Source organism: Eulemur rufifrons, chromosome 7 (genome assembly GCF_041146395.1).
Source record: "Eulemur rufifrons isolate Redbay chromosome 7, OSU_ERuf_1, whole genome shotgun sequence".
In the NCBI taxonomy this organism is placed as follows: Eukaryota; Metazoa; Chordata; class Mammalia; order Primates; family Lemuridae; genus Eulemur; species Eulemur rufifrons.
In genome coordinates, this window is record NC_090989.1 from 57,008,451 (window position 1) to 57,023,250 (window position 14,800).

Below are 14,800 nucleotides of genomic sequence, written 5' to 3' on the forward strand. Positions count from 1 at the left end.
TATGGGGAACAAAGCAGGGACCGCTGTGGACCCCACTGGCCTTAGGACAGTGCCCCGTCCCCCTCCCAGCTGGAGTTCAAAGCACTCATCCCCGTTCTCCCTCTGAGCTCCTGGGCTTCCATTTTCTCTCCTCTCTCTTCCTGTGCCGGCCGCCAGCCCTGCCGGAGCTTGTGCCAGCATCCAGCTCTGGCTCTGATGAGTCCAGACCACCGGGATTCACATTAATTTTCCCATTGCTAAGTTTGTAGTTTATATTTGGTTGATCAGAGAAATATGTGTGATGTGGGTTGCTGGCAAGTAAATCTTTTTTTCCTTCTCTCTTTCTTCAGTGTACTTTTTTCAAACTATTTCATTCCTTCATCTGGTCCAAAAGAAACTCCCCGGTCCTGCTAACAGCCCTACCTCACAGCAGCACTGAAGTCAGATGCACGAGATGGTCTACAGACATCTTCTGTGTTCATCTGGCTGCCAGACCCCGTGCAGACGTGGCTCCCATCTTTGATTTGTCTTTGAGGATTAATCACATTTCATTCTCTTATGTCTTTTTTTTTTTTAATATTTTTAATTGGTTCAAGCCAAGAAATTCCTGAAGCCTTAGGCCAATTCATTGCAAATCATTTAATGACATTGCAAAATGGGTTCTTTTTCTTCCCTCTCCTTCTTCCTCTCCCACTCCTCCCTTTATGCCGCTCTCCCCCGCTGCCCACCCTCAGCCTTCTCCCTCCTGTCTTCACTTTGATTTTCTGCCCCCCTCCCCCAGTCTCCTTCTTCTCTCCTCCATTCTCAGCTTTCTCCCACTGCTCAAATCTGGATGCAAACCCCACCTCAACTGGAAGGAAAAGAAAGAGACAAGATTTAGCAATTAACGTGATTCACATCTGCAGAAGTTTTTTTTCATCCCTCCCCATGGAAACTCTTTTATTTAAATAAAAGAGAGCATGCCTTGCTTTCATCAGAAAGTATGTTTGAGAAACTTTATGTCATGTTTCCATGGCTGTCAGGAGAGAGCTCGGGAGCCAAAATTATTTGTGCAATTGGATGGGCAGGAAAAAAATCCCAAAAAGAGCAAACATGTTTATCCACTCTCCCGGCCTGCAAAGAGAGGAGCAGTACTCACTCTGCCGACCCCCTTTCTAAGTTTTTCTGTAGGTGGCGGTGGCTGGCTTAGGCTGCAGTGCTGGTGGGGGTGGCGAGTGTGCTGGAGGACATCACACTTGTGAATTATTGTGCCCTGCCTTGTCTGTTAGATTAAAAGCTCCCTGTGGTTAGGAGCTACGTCTTTTCTTCTTTATATTTTCTGCCGTGCTTGTAGTGGCAGATATTCTGCAGCACCTGGCTGGCTAAATGAAGGATTCCGTGATGCCTGGAGGGATGGTGTTGTACCGAATGCTGACTACGGTACATGCTGCTTTTGCCCAGCTTTGTGGGCTACCGTGGTCATGTGCCAGGGCTACAGACTGCTAAAAGGCTTAGTCACTACCCCAAATGCACGGCTTCTGAGATGCTGCCCAGGCACAGTAAACCCCAGCCGCTCAGCAGGCGCCAGGCTCTCTGACCCCACAAGAGCACCATCAGGCTCCAGCCTCCGCTCTGTGTCTGCAGTCGCTCCACATCCTTGGCAGATGACTGCTGTGATTTTTCACTTGCGGAGCATTTTGTTTTGGAGGAGTAACCCTGGGGTCATGCCAAGTCATGGTTCCTTGGGAGACTTGGGGGTCGAGAATAGTGTGATTCCTGGCTCGTCAGTGAAGCAGTTTGGGGCACAGGAGAGCCCCCACATCGCCAGAGGCCACACAGTGAGGCAGTGCCAGGGAGCCTTTATCTTTTAAGACTCCACAAACAAGTCTATCTATGTAGCCCTGAGCCAGAGGGTTGGCCGGAGAAGGCTCTTGGTAGCTGTACTTCCCCTGCACCTTGGCCATCTCTCAGAAGGGGACTGAGCATGCCACTGGCTAGTGCTCCGTTAGGGCAGAATCTCTCTGTGCTTTGTAGAATTAGCCACAGGTGCAGCAGGCTGCCACCAGGACAAGTGGAGGCTTAGAGGCAGTGAGAGTTGGGGACTAGAACCATCAGGCAGCCCAGAAACTTGCTGATGGCCCTGAGGCTGCTAAGCCAACCCAGCAGCATTACCCAGCAAGCCCCGTGCGGTGCCCCATAATCTGATGGATCCCATCCAAACCTCCGCAGAGGAGCACAGGCTTGTCCTGTGATCCCTGGGAATAGGCAGGAAGGTGGGACCAGACTGTACGTGAGACAAACCTGTATGGGTGGAAGGCTATGATTTGTGTAGGTGTTCAGCCGAGCTCATGGCTATGATTTTGGTAACTCCATGCAGCATCTAGCCAAAGACAACATCTTACTTGACTTCTTAAACAGAATTGAACTTTGATTTGCAGCCTGAGGGAGGACTTGGAGAAGGGTCAAAGGAGGAAACCCCTTGAAAGTGATTGTTAGGTTTATGAATTACACTGGGGGCATTTAGCTAAGACCCAGCACTCCCTGTAACTGGATACGTAAAGTCCACGAAAATTGGGGGATAAGACTACGATTAAAATTTGACAGTTTGTTATGAGAATGCATGAACATACACCAAATATTGTAATTTAATTTATAGCTCTATTGAGCCTTTTATTAATAAAGGGAGGATGAAAACTAGGAGGTAATGAGAAGTTCAAGAGGGACCCAAGATAAAATTTGTCAGTTTGTAGTTTCACGTGTGATCCTGGTGATGGCAGCCACACCCGTGTGCCTCTGAAAGCCTTTTCTTTGCTTTCTGTTTGCTTTCTATTTTTCCCATGGCCAAAAGGGTGTATGCCTGCTGGGCCCTTTGAACAGGAAGAGGAAGCACAGAGTACATCACATGATTTGTTTGAACAAATCCCTGTAACCTGCGCATCTAGGCGTCCTGCAGAAGTCATGTGTCAGAATATACATATTCCCTTTGGAAACTGAGCTCCTAGAAGGGAGGAACCGGGCAGGGTTCTGTATGGAGCCTAAAATATGGGCTTTCTCAGAAAGCACAAAGTTCTGTGACAAGTAAAGGTCAGTAAATCCAAGGATGGCCCCAAGGAGCAGGACTCGTGACCTGTCGAGAGCTGAGAAACAACAGAGTGGGCTTACTGGCATTTGGTTAATGTGGACAAGTTAATGAAGTAGCTGGAAGAATGCACAAAGAGAGGATGCAAAAGAGGGGTGTGAGGGAAGGTAAGAGGATTAAAGCTGCACAAACATTCCCCTAATGGATTTCTCAAACACACCAGGACAGGCAAGGGCAGGTGTCCTGTCAAACCATTTCCCCATGAAACCTGATCCACCTTTCTGCAGGGAGGCCTGCTAACCCCATTTGTAATGGAAGGGCCACCCCTTCTTCCACCCAGTGAGGCAGACTGAGCAGCCCAGGGCCCTGCCAGGAACCTGGCCAGCGAGGGACAAAGGGGCCTGGGAACAGGCTGGTTTCCTTCGCATGCGCCAGCGAGAGCTCCTCTCTGCATCTGCCCGTCTGATGGCCGATTAGGCTGGTATTGATCAGGAAGCCCCCACCCCTCCCTGGCCCCCTTTCTGCCCCAAAACACTAGGAGAAGGGGGTCCTTGGTCTTCAGATCATTCATCACTTCATTACTCTGCCTTTGATCCTTAGTGAAACTGAAGTTTTACTGGAGCGGCAAAATTGGGAGTGTTTGTCTGATGAAGCAACAGCTAAGGCTTAAGTTTAGGAGGCACAGGGAGGGGACAGGGCCAAGGACCAAACTGCTGCTTATTTGTTTTGAAGCCAGGAAGGCTCGCCTGCCAGTCGGCCCTGGTGGGGAGCTGGATGTCCAGCTGGGGTGCCCTCGGTCCTGCCTGCACGGGCTGTTGTGCACATGTTGGCATCAGTACAGAGGGGCTGTCTGGCCACATGGCTGACCGGTGCCGGCTTCATGCTCCCCCACTGCACAACCTTCTGTCTCCAACAGAGCAGTTGTCCGAGGGCGCGGCAGGAGCCAAGAGGGGTCTAAGGGGGGCACGGTATTTTCCAGCGTTGGGTTGATGAGGTGGGTGCACGGAGGAGTGCATGCTCCTTGCCTACATAAGCCTTCGACTTTACAATGGGTAGGCACCCGGGGCCATTAACATGGAGATGGCGTTCTGGTGCCAAACTCCTTTCAGTTGCTCACATCTTTCTTGCAAAATAATCTACTAGGTTTAAGTATATTCTTGGCTTGAGGCAAGTTTCCTTGGAATGAGGTAAAGAAAAGGGGAGGGAAAAAACTCTTGGTGGAGTAGTTTCGGATTTATTAGACCGTGGAAGAGAGCGCTTCACAGTGCCTGAGGAATTTTCCAGATGCCCCTAAGCTCACAATCACTCACAGCCCTCTTTGTGGGGAGCCTCCTGACTTGGCAGGTACAGGGCGCACTGGCCTGAAGGAGGATTAAGGCCTTTGCATTTTTTAAGTGAATTGCTTTCAAAAAACAAAGTTACCAATACTTAGCTGAGCTCAGGCAATCCCTTTCCCATAGTCCAAACCTTCCTCGTCTCTGAGAAAACTCATTAACTGTCTTGGCTGAGAGGCTCAGCCAGGACTGGGCTACATAATTTGTGGGGCCCACTGCACAATGATGATGGAGGGTCCCTTGTTCAAACATGATTAAGCATTTTAAGATGTGGACAACTGAGCATTAAACCAAGTGTTGGCCCCTTCCGAGAGCAGGGGCAGGTTGCACACCCTGTGAAGCTGGCCTTGGGCTCGGCCTTCCAAACTTTATTTACTTAGCAGGGATTTAGAGAGCATTTGCTGTATTCTAAGTATTGTGCAGTAGGGCTTGGGGTTAGAGTGGGGAGTGAAAAATTAATAAGTTTCCCACCGGGAATTTTTAATTTAGTTAAGGTCAGATATCACACCTACAAAATTAAAAAATGGTGAAATAAGTGTTTAAAAGCCCATGAGCCCCTACACCCACTCAAAGGAAGGAATCCAAGAGAAATCTCACCTTGACCCACAGGCATTGCTCTTGCAGCCTGGAAAATAAAATGGAGCAATAGAAGTGAACCAGGCAGGCTGTCATGGTTTTTGCCACACCACTCTGTGAATAGCATGTGTTTCTTACTCCACATTTATTAGACCCAATTCACCTCTTTCCTGTGACCTCAGAAGTAACCTCTCAAAAAACCATTCTATTTTCAAAACAGCTTCCACTGGCCACACTTAGATAATAAAATGTTCATAGAACATGTGTTGTGCTAGGTCCTTTGAGCTCACAATGTAGATCAACTCAACCATGAATTTCAGGTCACAGGCAACATGAATGAGTATCTTGCACCTAACTTGTGAGGCTTGGCTTCCAGGATATTCATTCATTCATTCAACATCTGCTGAGTGTCTGCTTGGGCCAGGACCTGCGTTAGGTTCAGAGAACACACAGGTGAACAAGACTCGGTTCCTGCCCCTAAAGAGTTCATGGTGTAATATTGTAATCAAAGCGACAATGATCCTTTCATAGAAACAGTAGGGCTTTCCTGCCCTGGGCTGGCTTGACTAAGAGCTTCTGGAAAGTTCCATTAAGTGGGAAACCTCCTGACCTTGTTGAGTACCTTGATCACTGGGCTCTCCTGTGCTGACAGTAGTTTGTTTTTGGTAATTATCTCTTGTGTTCTGTGAGAAACCTGATTCTTGCCCTTTCTCGGTTTCCAGTGGAAACAACAACATGGGCAGGTGGGGTCTTGCAGGGAAATTGCAGTAAGCCCTGAGGCTGTCAGTTCTCAGGAGCCGAGCAGAATTCGTGTGGTCAGCGGTCAGAGAGGGGGCCCCAGGGCGAGGGACTTTTATGAAGAGAGTGTTTGGGTAAAATGTTTTCATCTGTCTTACTCTCCATTAATGTTATTTCTTCTCTTATTTCAGCTACAGTCCTGAAAACCAAATTTCCAACATGGAATGCAGTTTTGTTGTACAAATGACCCCTGTTTTGTTCTGCAACATGATTTGGCTCATACAAAAAGAGATTTGTTGTTTGGGCGTTTGCATTGTTTGAGAAACATCCTGCCCTTGTTCTGTGGACCTCCACCCTCTCCCAGTTTAGATCCCACCGAGCCAGGTCAGGAGAGATGGCTGTGAGGCTGCTGGAGACCCACCTTCCACGGCCATCGGGCCACACTGGGTGCTGCCTGTTGTCCTGGGAGGGTCCTCTTTGCCTTAGAAAACCCTCAGGGCATCCACAGAGCCCCACCTACAGCCCCAAGGCAGGATCCTCCCTGGCGTAGATGTAGCTCCTGGGTCACGGGAATCCGCCTTATGGTTGTAACCATGGCGGCAATTGTGCAGAATCCCGGGCCTGTCATCTGTCATTCTGGGTGTCTGAGAATAACCTGGGAAGGCTCTTCTTGACTGAATTGGGGAAAAGACATCAGCATTATTTTTTCATTGTTTCCTTCAGTCTCCATTGCTGGGCCTCTGACAGCTGTGCTGAGACATTGGTGCCTTGACCACGGCCCACTTCCAGGGCCGATGAGCAGGGCCAGCTCACCCGTACGCCTCAGTGTAACAGAAGAGGCTGGTCTGTGTCCAAGGTGTCTCCTAATAGCATTCTCTACACTCTCCCCCAGCCCCCGCCATCAGCTTATATAGACACCAAGTTGAACACCCATCGATGACAAGGGCCACGCATTCCATTCTCACAAACTCCTACAGATAGCAGGAGGCTGGATGAGGGACGTATCCCTGACACCCGCAGTGGGTGAGGTTCTGCAGCTGCTTACTGGGACCGATGACACTGAGGCACAGGCCTGCCCGGAAATGTCACGCTGTTGCTTTCCTGCATCGGGGCCCACCCAGCACCTTCTCTTCTCTCCACAGATCTCCAGGACTTCAAGTTAGATGTGCAGCACGTGATCGAAGTGGATGAGGGGAACACAGCAGTCATTGCCTGCCACCTGCCCGAGAGCCACCCCAAAGCCCAGGTCCGGTACAGCGTCAAACAAGAGTGGCTGGAGGCCTCCAGAGGTGAGTGAGTCCAGGCCAGAATCGGCGTTGGCCTCCTCCAACTGCCCAGCTAAGCTGGGTCAGCTGCTGCCTCCCAAACCCCTAAACACGCCAACAGCCCTGTGCTCATGCTGGCCAGCTGTCTTCTCTCTTGATATTTAGCCCTGTGGGATCCTAAAGGAGGTAAGTTCCATTATGGAGGTCCTCTGCCCCACCATGAGAAGTGTCTTCATCCTTTGAGGGAGGCCCCGGGAGATGTTACTGAGCTGCCGCCATTGGATCAGGGCTCCGGATGCTCCCTGCACGAGACCCCGCAGGCAAACACACACAGAAAGGCTGCCAGCCCGAGCTTCGGGGTTCCCTGGTAGGAGGTGGAGCTCTTCCCACACAGCAGAGCAATCTTTGTAGTGGAACTTAGTTTTTCCTTCTCCCTGTCTGCCTGGTAAATGCAGTTACTTTGGCTATCATAGCTGCCTGCTCAGGCCACAGTGGGCACAACAGCTGGTCCAGGGAAGCCAAGCTTTGGTCCACAGGGTGTCACAGGGGAAGGGGGATGTCCTTCAACTAGAAGGCAGCTTCTTCCCACAGCTGACCCTGCACTCAAGGCCAAGTAGACCCTACTTGACCTGACCCCACAGGTAAAAATATCTACTTTTTTGAACTATTCTATAGATGTTAAGATGTTTTTATTAATTCTTTCTGGTTATGAAAGGAATATATGTTCATTACAGAAAACTTAGAAAATACAGAAAACTTGTTCAAAAGGATAAAAACCCTAATCCAACCAGTCAGAAATAACAGCCTCTCACTGAGGAGAAGAGCGTTCATGCCCACGGGCCTCAGCAGAGCCTGGCAGCAGCCCCTACAGGAGGCCTGCTCGTCCACCACGGTCAAGGGTTCTCCCGCCCCACCCGGTACTTGCCTGAGCAGCTCACCCCTGGTGGCCTAGCAGCAGCAGGCACCAGACTTGGTGACACCACCACTCCCAGGAGGGGTCTCCAGGACAAGCTCAGAGCTGACAGCCAGTGCTGTGCCTGCCAGGAAGCCAAATGCTACCCTGGGCACTGGGGTGTCGAGAAGCTTGAATCTGTCTCCCATCTAAGGAACCTGAACACAGCCCTGGGGCCCCACCACACGCACCCCAGACCAGGAGCAGACAGAGCCTGACAGGGCTTTCAGTGGCATTCAAGTGGTCAGAGGTTAGAATATTCCTCTCCAAGTAGCAATTCAATAATGCGGTGACTCAGAGCCAATTCCCTACTTCCTGGAGGCTTGCAGGAATGAGCATCTCATCTCCCATGTGTGCAGCATGGGCCCCTCAATCCTTACAATGGCTCTGAGGAGGCATACATTATGCTTTTTTACAAATGAAGAAACAGGATCAGAGAGGTTAATTAACTTGCTCAAGATCACACAGTTAGTACGAGGCAGATCCAGAGCTTGAGCTCAGGTCTACCTGACCCCAAATCCTGCTTTCTTTCCACCCTCCCCCAGCTCCCCTGAAAGTATAGAATGCTCTCCCACAGACCTGTGCACTAACTCGGGGCAGTCGGTTGGTCAGCCAGTTCATTAGCTGGTTAGTTACTTTCTCTCCCTGGCACTTCTGGCCCACCTGGTGTGAGGTTTTATGGGGAGAATAGCATTTTAGGTATGGGCTTGTTGGGACCTGGGTCCTGCCTGCCCTCTGCCCTCACACCACTGACCTCTGTCGGAGCTGCAGAGCACAGCATTCTGGACTCAAACTCACCCCCTGTTCCCTTGGCCCTGCCCTTTCCACAGATAACTACCTTATCATGCCATCGGGGAACCTCCAGATTGTCAACGCCAGCCAGGAGGACGAGGGCATGTACAAGTGTGCGGCCTACAACCCAGTGACCCAGGAAGTGAAAACTTCTGGCTCCAGCGACAGGCTGCGCGTGCGCCGTAAGGGCTGGGTCCACTTTCGGCTGGGAAGGGAGGTGGACTCTTGGGGGTGCCATAGTCCATTCTCCAATTCCGTGTTCTTAGGGTGGGTGGCCTGGGCCAGGGATCATGGGACACCCAGGACTCCACTGGGGTAGGTAGCTGCAGGGCCAGCCTCTCACAGCACACGGCCCTCGGGCCTGGCTCAGGTGGGCAGCTATGCCTGCTGTCACATCAGAGCACTGTGGGGACATCCCCTCCTCCTCCTGTGGGGAGAGAGGTTTCCTTCACTGCACCACTTTGTGATTGGGCTCAGTCCAGATATGCGTATTGGGCAGGACCACGGGCCTCAGTCTCAAGCTCAGCAGTGGACACAGCACGTACATAGATCGGATGCCCACATGGGAGGCCTCCCGGCCTGCCGTTCCACCCTGCCTGAGGCCACGGGCCTGCACTGTCTGCAGTGGCCCCGCACCTCCGTCTGGGGAGCGTCCATGGAAGCCCACATGCTCCCCCATGAATTGAAGGCAACCGCCACCTTTCTGAGCATGTGACTAGGGCGCCTGCCTGTTTGGTGGGTGACATCTCACATGGAGTTAGGCCTTAGAGTCGGCACCAGAGATGGGTGGACGTGGAGCTGATGAAGCTAAACTGCAGTGGTCTCTCACTTGCACACCAACAAAGGCCTCACAAGGGCCTGATGTTGTATCTGTCATTTTGTATTCTTTTTTCAGCCTCCCAAACTGTGTAAGTTTCATGTTTTAGAAAATATGGGTATGCCCCTAGTTAGCACATAAAGCAAAATGTCACATATCCACCTACTCCTTCAAGTTCGCTGAGGAGGGCAGCACATTGGAGAGTAACATGCCTTTCAATAAGTTCTATGCAGTTCGTCCCCCGAAAAAAGGATCGTGGTTCCCCCAGCCGAGCAATGAAGAACATAGTCTATTTGCATCTGGGGACCTCGCAATATGGGAAATGCATGTCTTTAAACAGTGGGTTCTGTTCAGCTCAGCGAGATGCTCACTGTCAGACGCTCGCTGCAATAGATGCTCGAGACTGAGACCCACGGGGTGGGTTGGGGCACAGCAGGTCCTTGTCTCCCATCTCACCCTCCGCCTCACAGGGCACTTAGTGCAAGCCCGAAAGATCACCTGCACCGTTTAAATTGTCTCCTTCTGTGCGCCTTCTTCCTTCTCTCTTTGCCCTCACACACAGTTAACCTTAAGCCCAGGTGTTCTGCTGCTGCTGCTGCTCTGTTACTTCATTTCTTGCTCATAAGCCCTTGTTTCTGATAGGGAAGCCAAGGCCCAAAGGCATAAAGGAACTTGCCCTACTTTGCATAGGTCCTAAGCCCCCGAAGGGCTGTTTGATCCCAAATCACACCCCTGGGACTGCCTCCTGGCAGGATGTCGTGGTCCACACGCTGTCTGCCCTTGCCCTTCACCCCCCAGGCTCCACTGCAGAGGCTGCCCGCATCATCTACCCGCCCGAGGCCCAGACCATCATTGTCACCAAAGGCCAGAGTCTCATCCTGGAGTGTGTGGCCAGCGGGATCCCACCCCCACGGGTCACGTGGGCCAAGGATGGGTCCAGTGTCACCAGCTACAACAAGACGCGCTTCCTGCTGAGCAACCTCCTCATCGACACCACCAGTGAGGAGGACTCAGGGACCTACCGCTGCATGGCCGACAACGGGGTCGGGGAACCCGGGGCAGCGGTCATCCTCTACAACGTCCAGGTGTTTGGTGAGCGTCTGCCGTGAGCCTTCGCCTTGGCCTTCCCTCTGGTCTGCATGGCCTTTCTAGAAGCAGTAACCCAGGCTCAGGGAAGGTTAGTGTCCTGTGAAAGGCCACACGCCAAGTGTATGACAGAGGCTCGCTGAAGAGTCAGAGCTCCTCGGATCCCTCGGGCTAAGGCATGTGGTCCTGGAGTCCTCTTTCATCCTTTTCCTGTTGTGACTCTGACGGTGGAGACAGGGGACCTTTCCTTCCCTCTACCCGTGCCCAGTAGGAAAAAGCAACAGCCAAGGGGAAGGAGGGAGCCCCTCCTGCCCGTGACCCCTCCTGCCCGTCTGGCCCTGGGATGGAAGACACAGGCCTTCTCACCCTGCTCTGGTTTCCCGGCAGAACCCCCCGAGGTCACCATGGAGCTGTCCCAGCTGGTCATCCCGTGGGGCCAGAGTGCCAAGCTGACCTGTGAGGTGCGTGGGAACCCCCCGCCCTCCGTGCTGTGGCTGAGGAACGCTGTGCCCCTCGCCTCCAGCCAGCGCCTCCGGCTGTCCCGCAGGGCCCTGCGCGTGGTCAGCGTGGGGCCCGAGGACGAAGGCGTCTACCAGTGCATGGCCGAGAATGAGGTTGGGAGTGCGCATGCCGTGGTCCAGCTGAGGACTGCCAGGCCAGGTGGGTGCAGCCCAGAGTCTGAGATTCCAGCTGCACAGTCCCAGAATCCTTTTCTCCAAAGATATCCAGCTTAAAACCCCAGTTATGTAAAAAATAAAAGCAGCTTTTAGTTGTAAGGTCAAATTTACACTAACTTATTAATAAATCAGAAGTGTAAATTTTCACTCATGAAAATAACTCATTTAATTATATTTTTTTTTAAAATTTTTATTTGTTTTCTGAATCTAGTGGTTCCTTAGGTTCCACAGAACCTAGTTTGACAACCATTGCCCTAGAGCAAAGAAAAGCAAGTGTCCTTCTCGGCTTGCTTCATCCTAATTGATGCCGGTACCGACTGAGCAGTCGCCCTGTGCTCGGTGGCGCTGGGCTGGGTAATGCAGGCTGCACAACGCATGACAAAGATCCTCCCCTCGGGAACTTTCCTAAGGCGGGGATGAAGCTTGCCAAGGAGGCAATTTGAGAAAAATACAATGAGTAATAACGTGCTGAGTCAGCACGATCAGGCGTCAATGTCCTGTGGGGGGGGGAGGTCAGGCAGAGCAGAGACTCATGTTGGCGGAGTCTGTGGAAGCTTCCTGAAGGAAGCGTTGTCCCCGCTGGCCCCTCAGATTCTCAGAGGGCATTCCCAGTGGGTCTCGCCCCTCGAGTTTCAGGTCACCTCAGCGGAGCAGGAGGCGGCCCCCTGGCGCCATGGCGTTAGGATCCCACGTGAAGGGACGCGCCCCATCCTCCGCCTAGACTGAGGAGGCAGGGGTCGGGTCCCCGTGCCTCAGGAGCAAGTTGGGGCAGTTCACTGGAGACCCGCCTCATGTGGCCCCGGGGAACAGCAGGTCGCAGAGATGGGGGCCGGGCACAGGCCGGGCTGCCTCCCCTCTGGCGGGGCAGGCGCTGGCGGCCATCTCCCCGCGGAGCCCGGCTGTACTCGCAGAGCCCGTGGTCGGGCGGGTGATTGGCTCGGGTCTTCTGTCTCCTTTCTGTGTCCTCCTTGGGGGCAGCAGCTCTGCAGGGGACTAACAGCCTCTCCCTTCCCTCCTCTTTCCTGTGGGTCCCCCAGGTACAACCCCGAGGCCCTGGCAGGATGCCAGGCCGGCCACCGCCACACCTCCTGCGCCACCCCCCAGACCCGGCCGCACCGACCAGGTGCTGAGGGGCCAGCCGGGGCTCGCCAGGCCCCCCACGTCGGTGCAGGCTGCCTCCCCGCAGTGCCCAGAAGAGAAGGGGCAGGTGGCACCTGCCGAGGCCCCCATCATCCTCAGCTCACCCCGGACCTCCAAGACAGACTCGTACGAGCTGGTGTGGCGGCCTCGACACGAGGGCAGTAGCCGGGCGCCGATCCTCTACTACGTGGTGAAGCACCGCAAGGTACAGCCATGGTCCTGGCCTCGTGCCTCCCTCTCCCCACACGGCTTCCTTTAACTGACCCGCGTCGCTCCGCCTCCTGGGCGTTAAGCCTGCAGCAGGAACCCCACGGCCCGGGGTGCCTCTGTCCTGCAGGGCACGTCTCCCCTGCCTCCCGGGGGCCGGCGCGAGACGGGCATGTGGGGCCCTGGAAGGCCAAGGGGGGAGCCGTGTGTGCCCCCAGGTCCGAGCTCTGTGCACCCGTTTCCCGGACACCCACACCGGCTCCGCGTCCCATCACCCTCCTCCGCTTTCCTCTGTCCTTAGTTGTTGATGTTGTTTCATTTTGTTTTTTAACCAAAGTAAGCTCTGCTAGGTACATACCTGCAGGAACTCTGGCACGGTAAGCTAGCTCTAAAGCCAGGAAAACAAATATTTGTGAACAAGTGTTTTCTCTGTGGGCTGTAAAATACTCCCTCAGTTCTCAGAATTTATCACGGCTTGGGCCTGACAAGCAGGTATTCGAGCTCAAAGCACATGTGTTGTTCAGACCTCAGCTATTTCTCCTTGACAGAGGAAGTCTGTCCAGGTGAAGGCTTTAGGAGCTGTCGGGGAGGGAGTCTCAGGCCATGACGGGACGCAGGACAGGGCTGAGTCAGGCCTGTGGTCCTGATGCTGCCCTGTGAGGCAGGACAGGGCCTCCAGCTGCCCCTGTCCCCCAAGGCTGTGCTCTTGCCTACTGTGACCCCGCAGGGGAGAGGCCATGAAATCTGTAAGAAAATGTCCTTGAAAACATTTCTGTTCTCCCCAAGTATATGCTGTTTTCTTTCTAAGGCCATTAAACAGCAGAAAATTATTGTTCTTAAATGGATTTTTAAAAATTTTATTTGGTAAGTAATGGCATATTATAAATGCTGAGTTTCATTATGCATTTATATTACTTTGCTTATAAAAATACTACATGCACTTGGTAGAAAATATGGAAAATATATGCATGTGGAAGTAAAAGTATTTAGTCACTTTTTCCCCCTCCCGAAACAAGAAAACAGAGCCAACCCTGCCCGGTGGAAACCTTTGGCTGTGCAGGAGCCATTTCCCTGCCTTGGACCCCCCACCCCTAACTCGTTCTGTTTTTTCTTGTCCCTTACTTGCTCTCCTAGAAGACCTTGGGTCAGGGCAAGTCCACAGGGACCCTGTGGTCATCAGAGAGACACCTGAGGTAGAGCAATCCCATGCTGCCCCCTCTGCAGCCTCCCAGGTGGGGGCATGGGGTGGGGGGCAGTTCCTCATTAACCCTCCGCCTGCTGGCCTCTTCATAGGCCGCCAGCGAAGGAGGCGAATGAGTTTGTAACAAACTGAGCATTGTTCAGCTCCTGTTACAGGGCAGGGCTGATCCTGATCCTTATTTCCCCGTGTAACTGGACACCTCCATCTCAGAGTTGTAGACAAAGATCCGGGCAGGCCAAACGCCCATGTTTCCCAGGAGACAAAAACCAGCATGATAGCAAGAATAATATTTTTCAGGCCAATAGGTGGCCACGAAACAGCCTCACACAAGAGGCAGGCTGGCAAAGGCCATGCCGTGGTGATCCGGAAATGCCAGGCCGAGGCTGCATTCACCCTCTCAGTGTTTGTGACAGTGACTAATTACCCTTCTGTTTCTTATTTTCATTTCTGGGCCCAGTGGAAGTGTGAGGCCAGCGCCAGGAGGGCAGGGGTGCAGGGGCGCGGGGGCACCTGCTGGGTCTGGCTTCCCTCGGGCTCCGGCCCGTGGGGCTCTCGGAGCTGCCATGCAGGCGTTGCCAAGGCAGAAGTTCTGGCTTGAAAGCAGTTCCTCTCTTGCGGAACTAACGTGTCTTAAAGATCGTCGCCCAAGAAAGAATTTTGAAATCCAAAGTCAGCCTTTGGGTTGTGTTTTTCCATCCCCCTTCCCTTGCTGGGGATTGGGAATCATTCAGCTAATTTTCACTTTTTCACATGCACAAGGCGAGATCCATTTCCTGGTGCATCTGCAGACCCTGGGCTACTGTGTTTGGGTTTCCAGCACCACTGGGGATTCTCAGTCTGTAAAAATTTCTCCCCTTGGAACAAGTCCTGGAAGCCTGACATTAATGAGCCCAGACCATCCCTGTGCCTTGAATGGTAGGTTTTGTTCTACTTTGGAATATTCTGCTTGGGATAAGAGCTTTTCCTACCAGCTGTTTT

General features: G+C 52.7%; 1 protein-coding gene across 3 annotated transcripts in view; it reads left to right on the forward strand.

Annotated features, from left to right (window-relative positions):
- Positions 1-14,800, forward strand: part of BOC (BOC cell adhesion associated, oncogene regulated) — a 72,152-nt gene that overhangs the window by 47,294 nt on the left and 10,058 nt on the right. For 2 of the 3 annotated variants that reach the window (XM_069475091.1, XM_069475092.1), the window contains exons 6-10: positions 6,828-6,974; positions 8,733-8,876; positions 10,310-10,603; positions 10,985-11,257; positions 12,312-12,619. In XM_069475091.1, coding sequence (XP_069331192.1) covers positions 6,828-6,974; positions 8,733-8,876; positions 10,310-10,603; positions 10,985-11,257; positions 12,312-12,619 — 1,166 coding nt within the window. The remainder of the gene's footprint in view (positions 1-6,827; positions 6,975-8,732; positions 8,877-10,309; positions 10,604-10,984; positions 11,258-12,311; positions 12,620-14,800) is intronic. The other variant, XM_069475093.1, reaches the window with a different exon arrangement.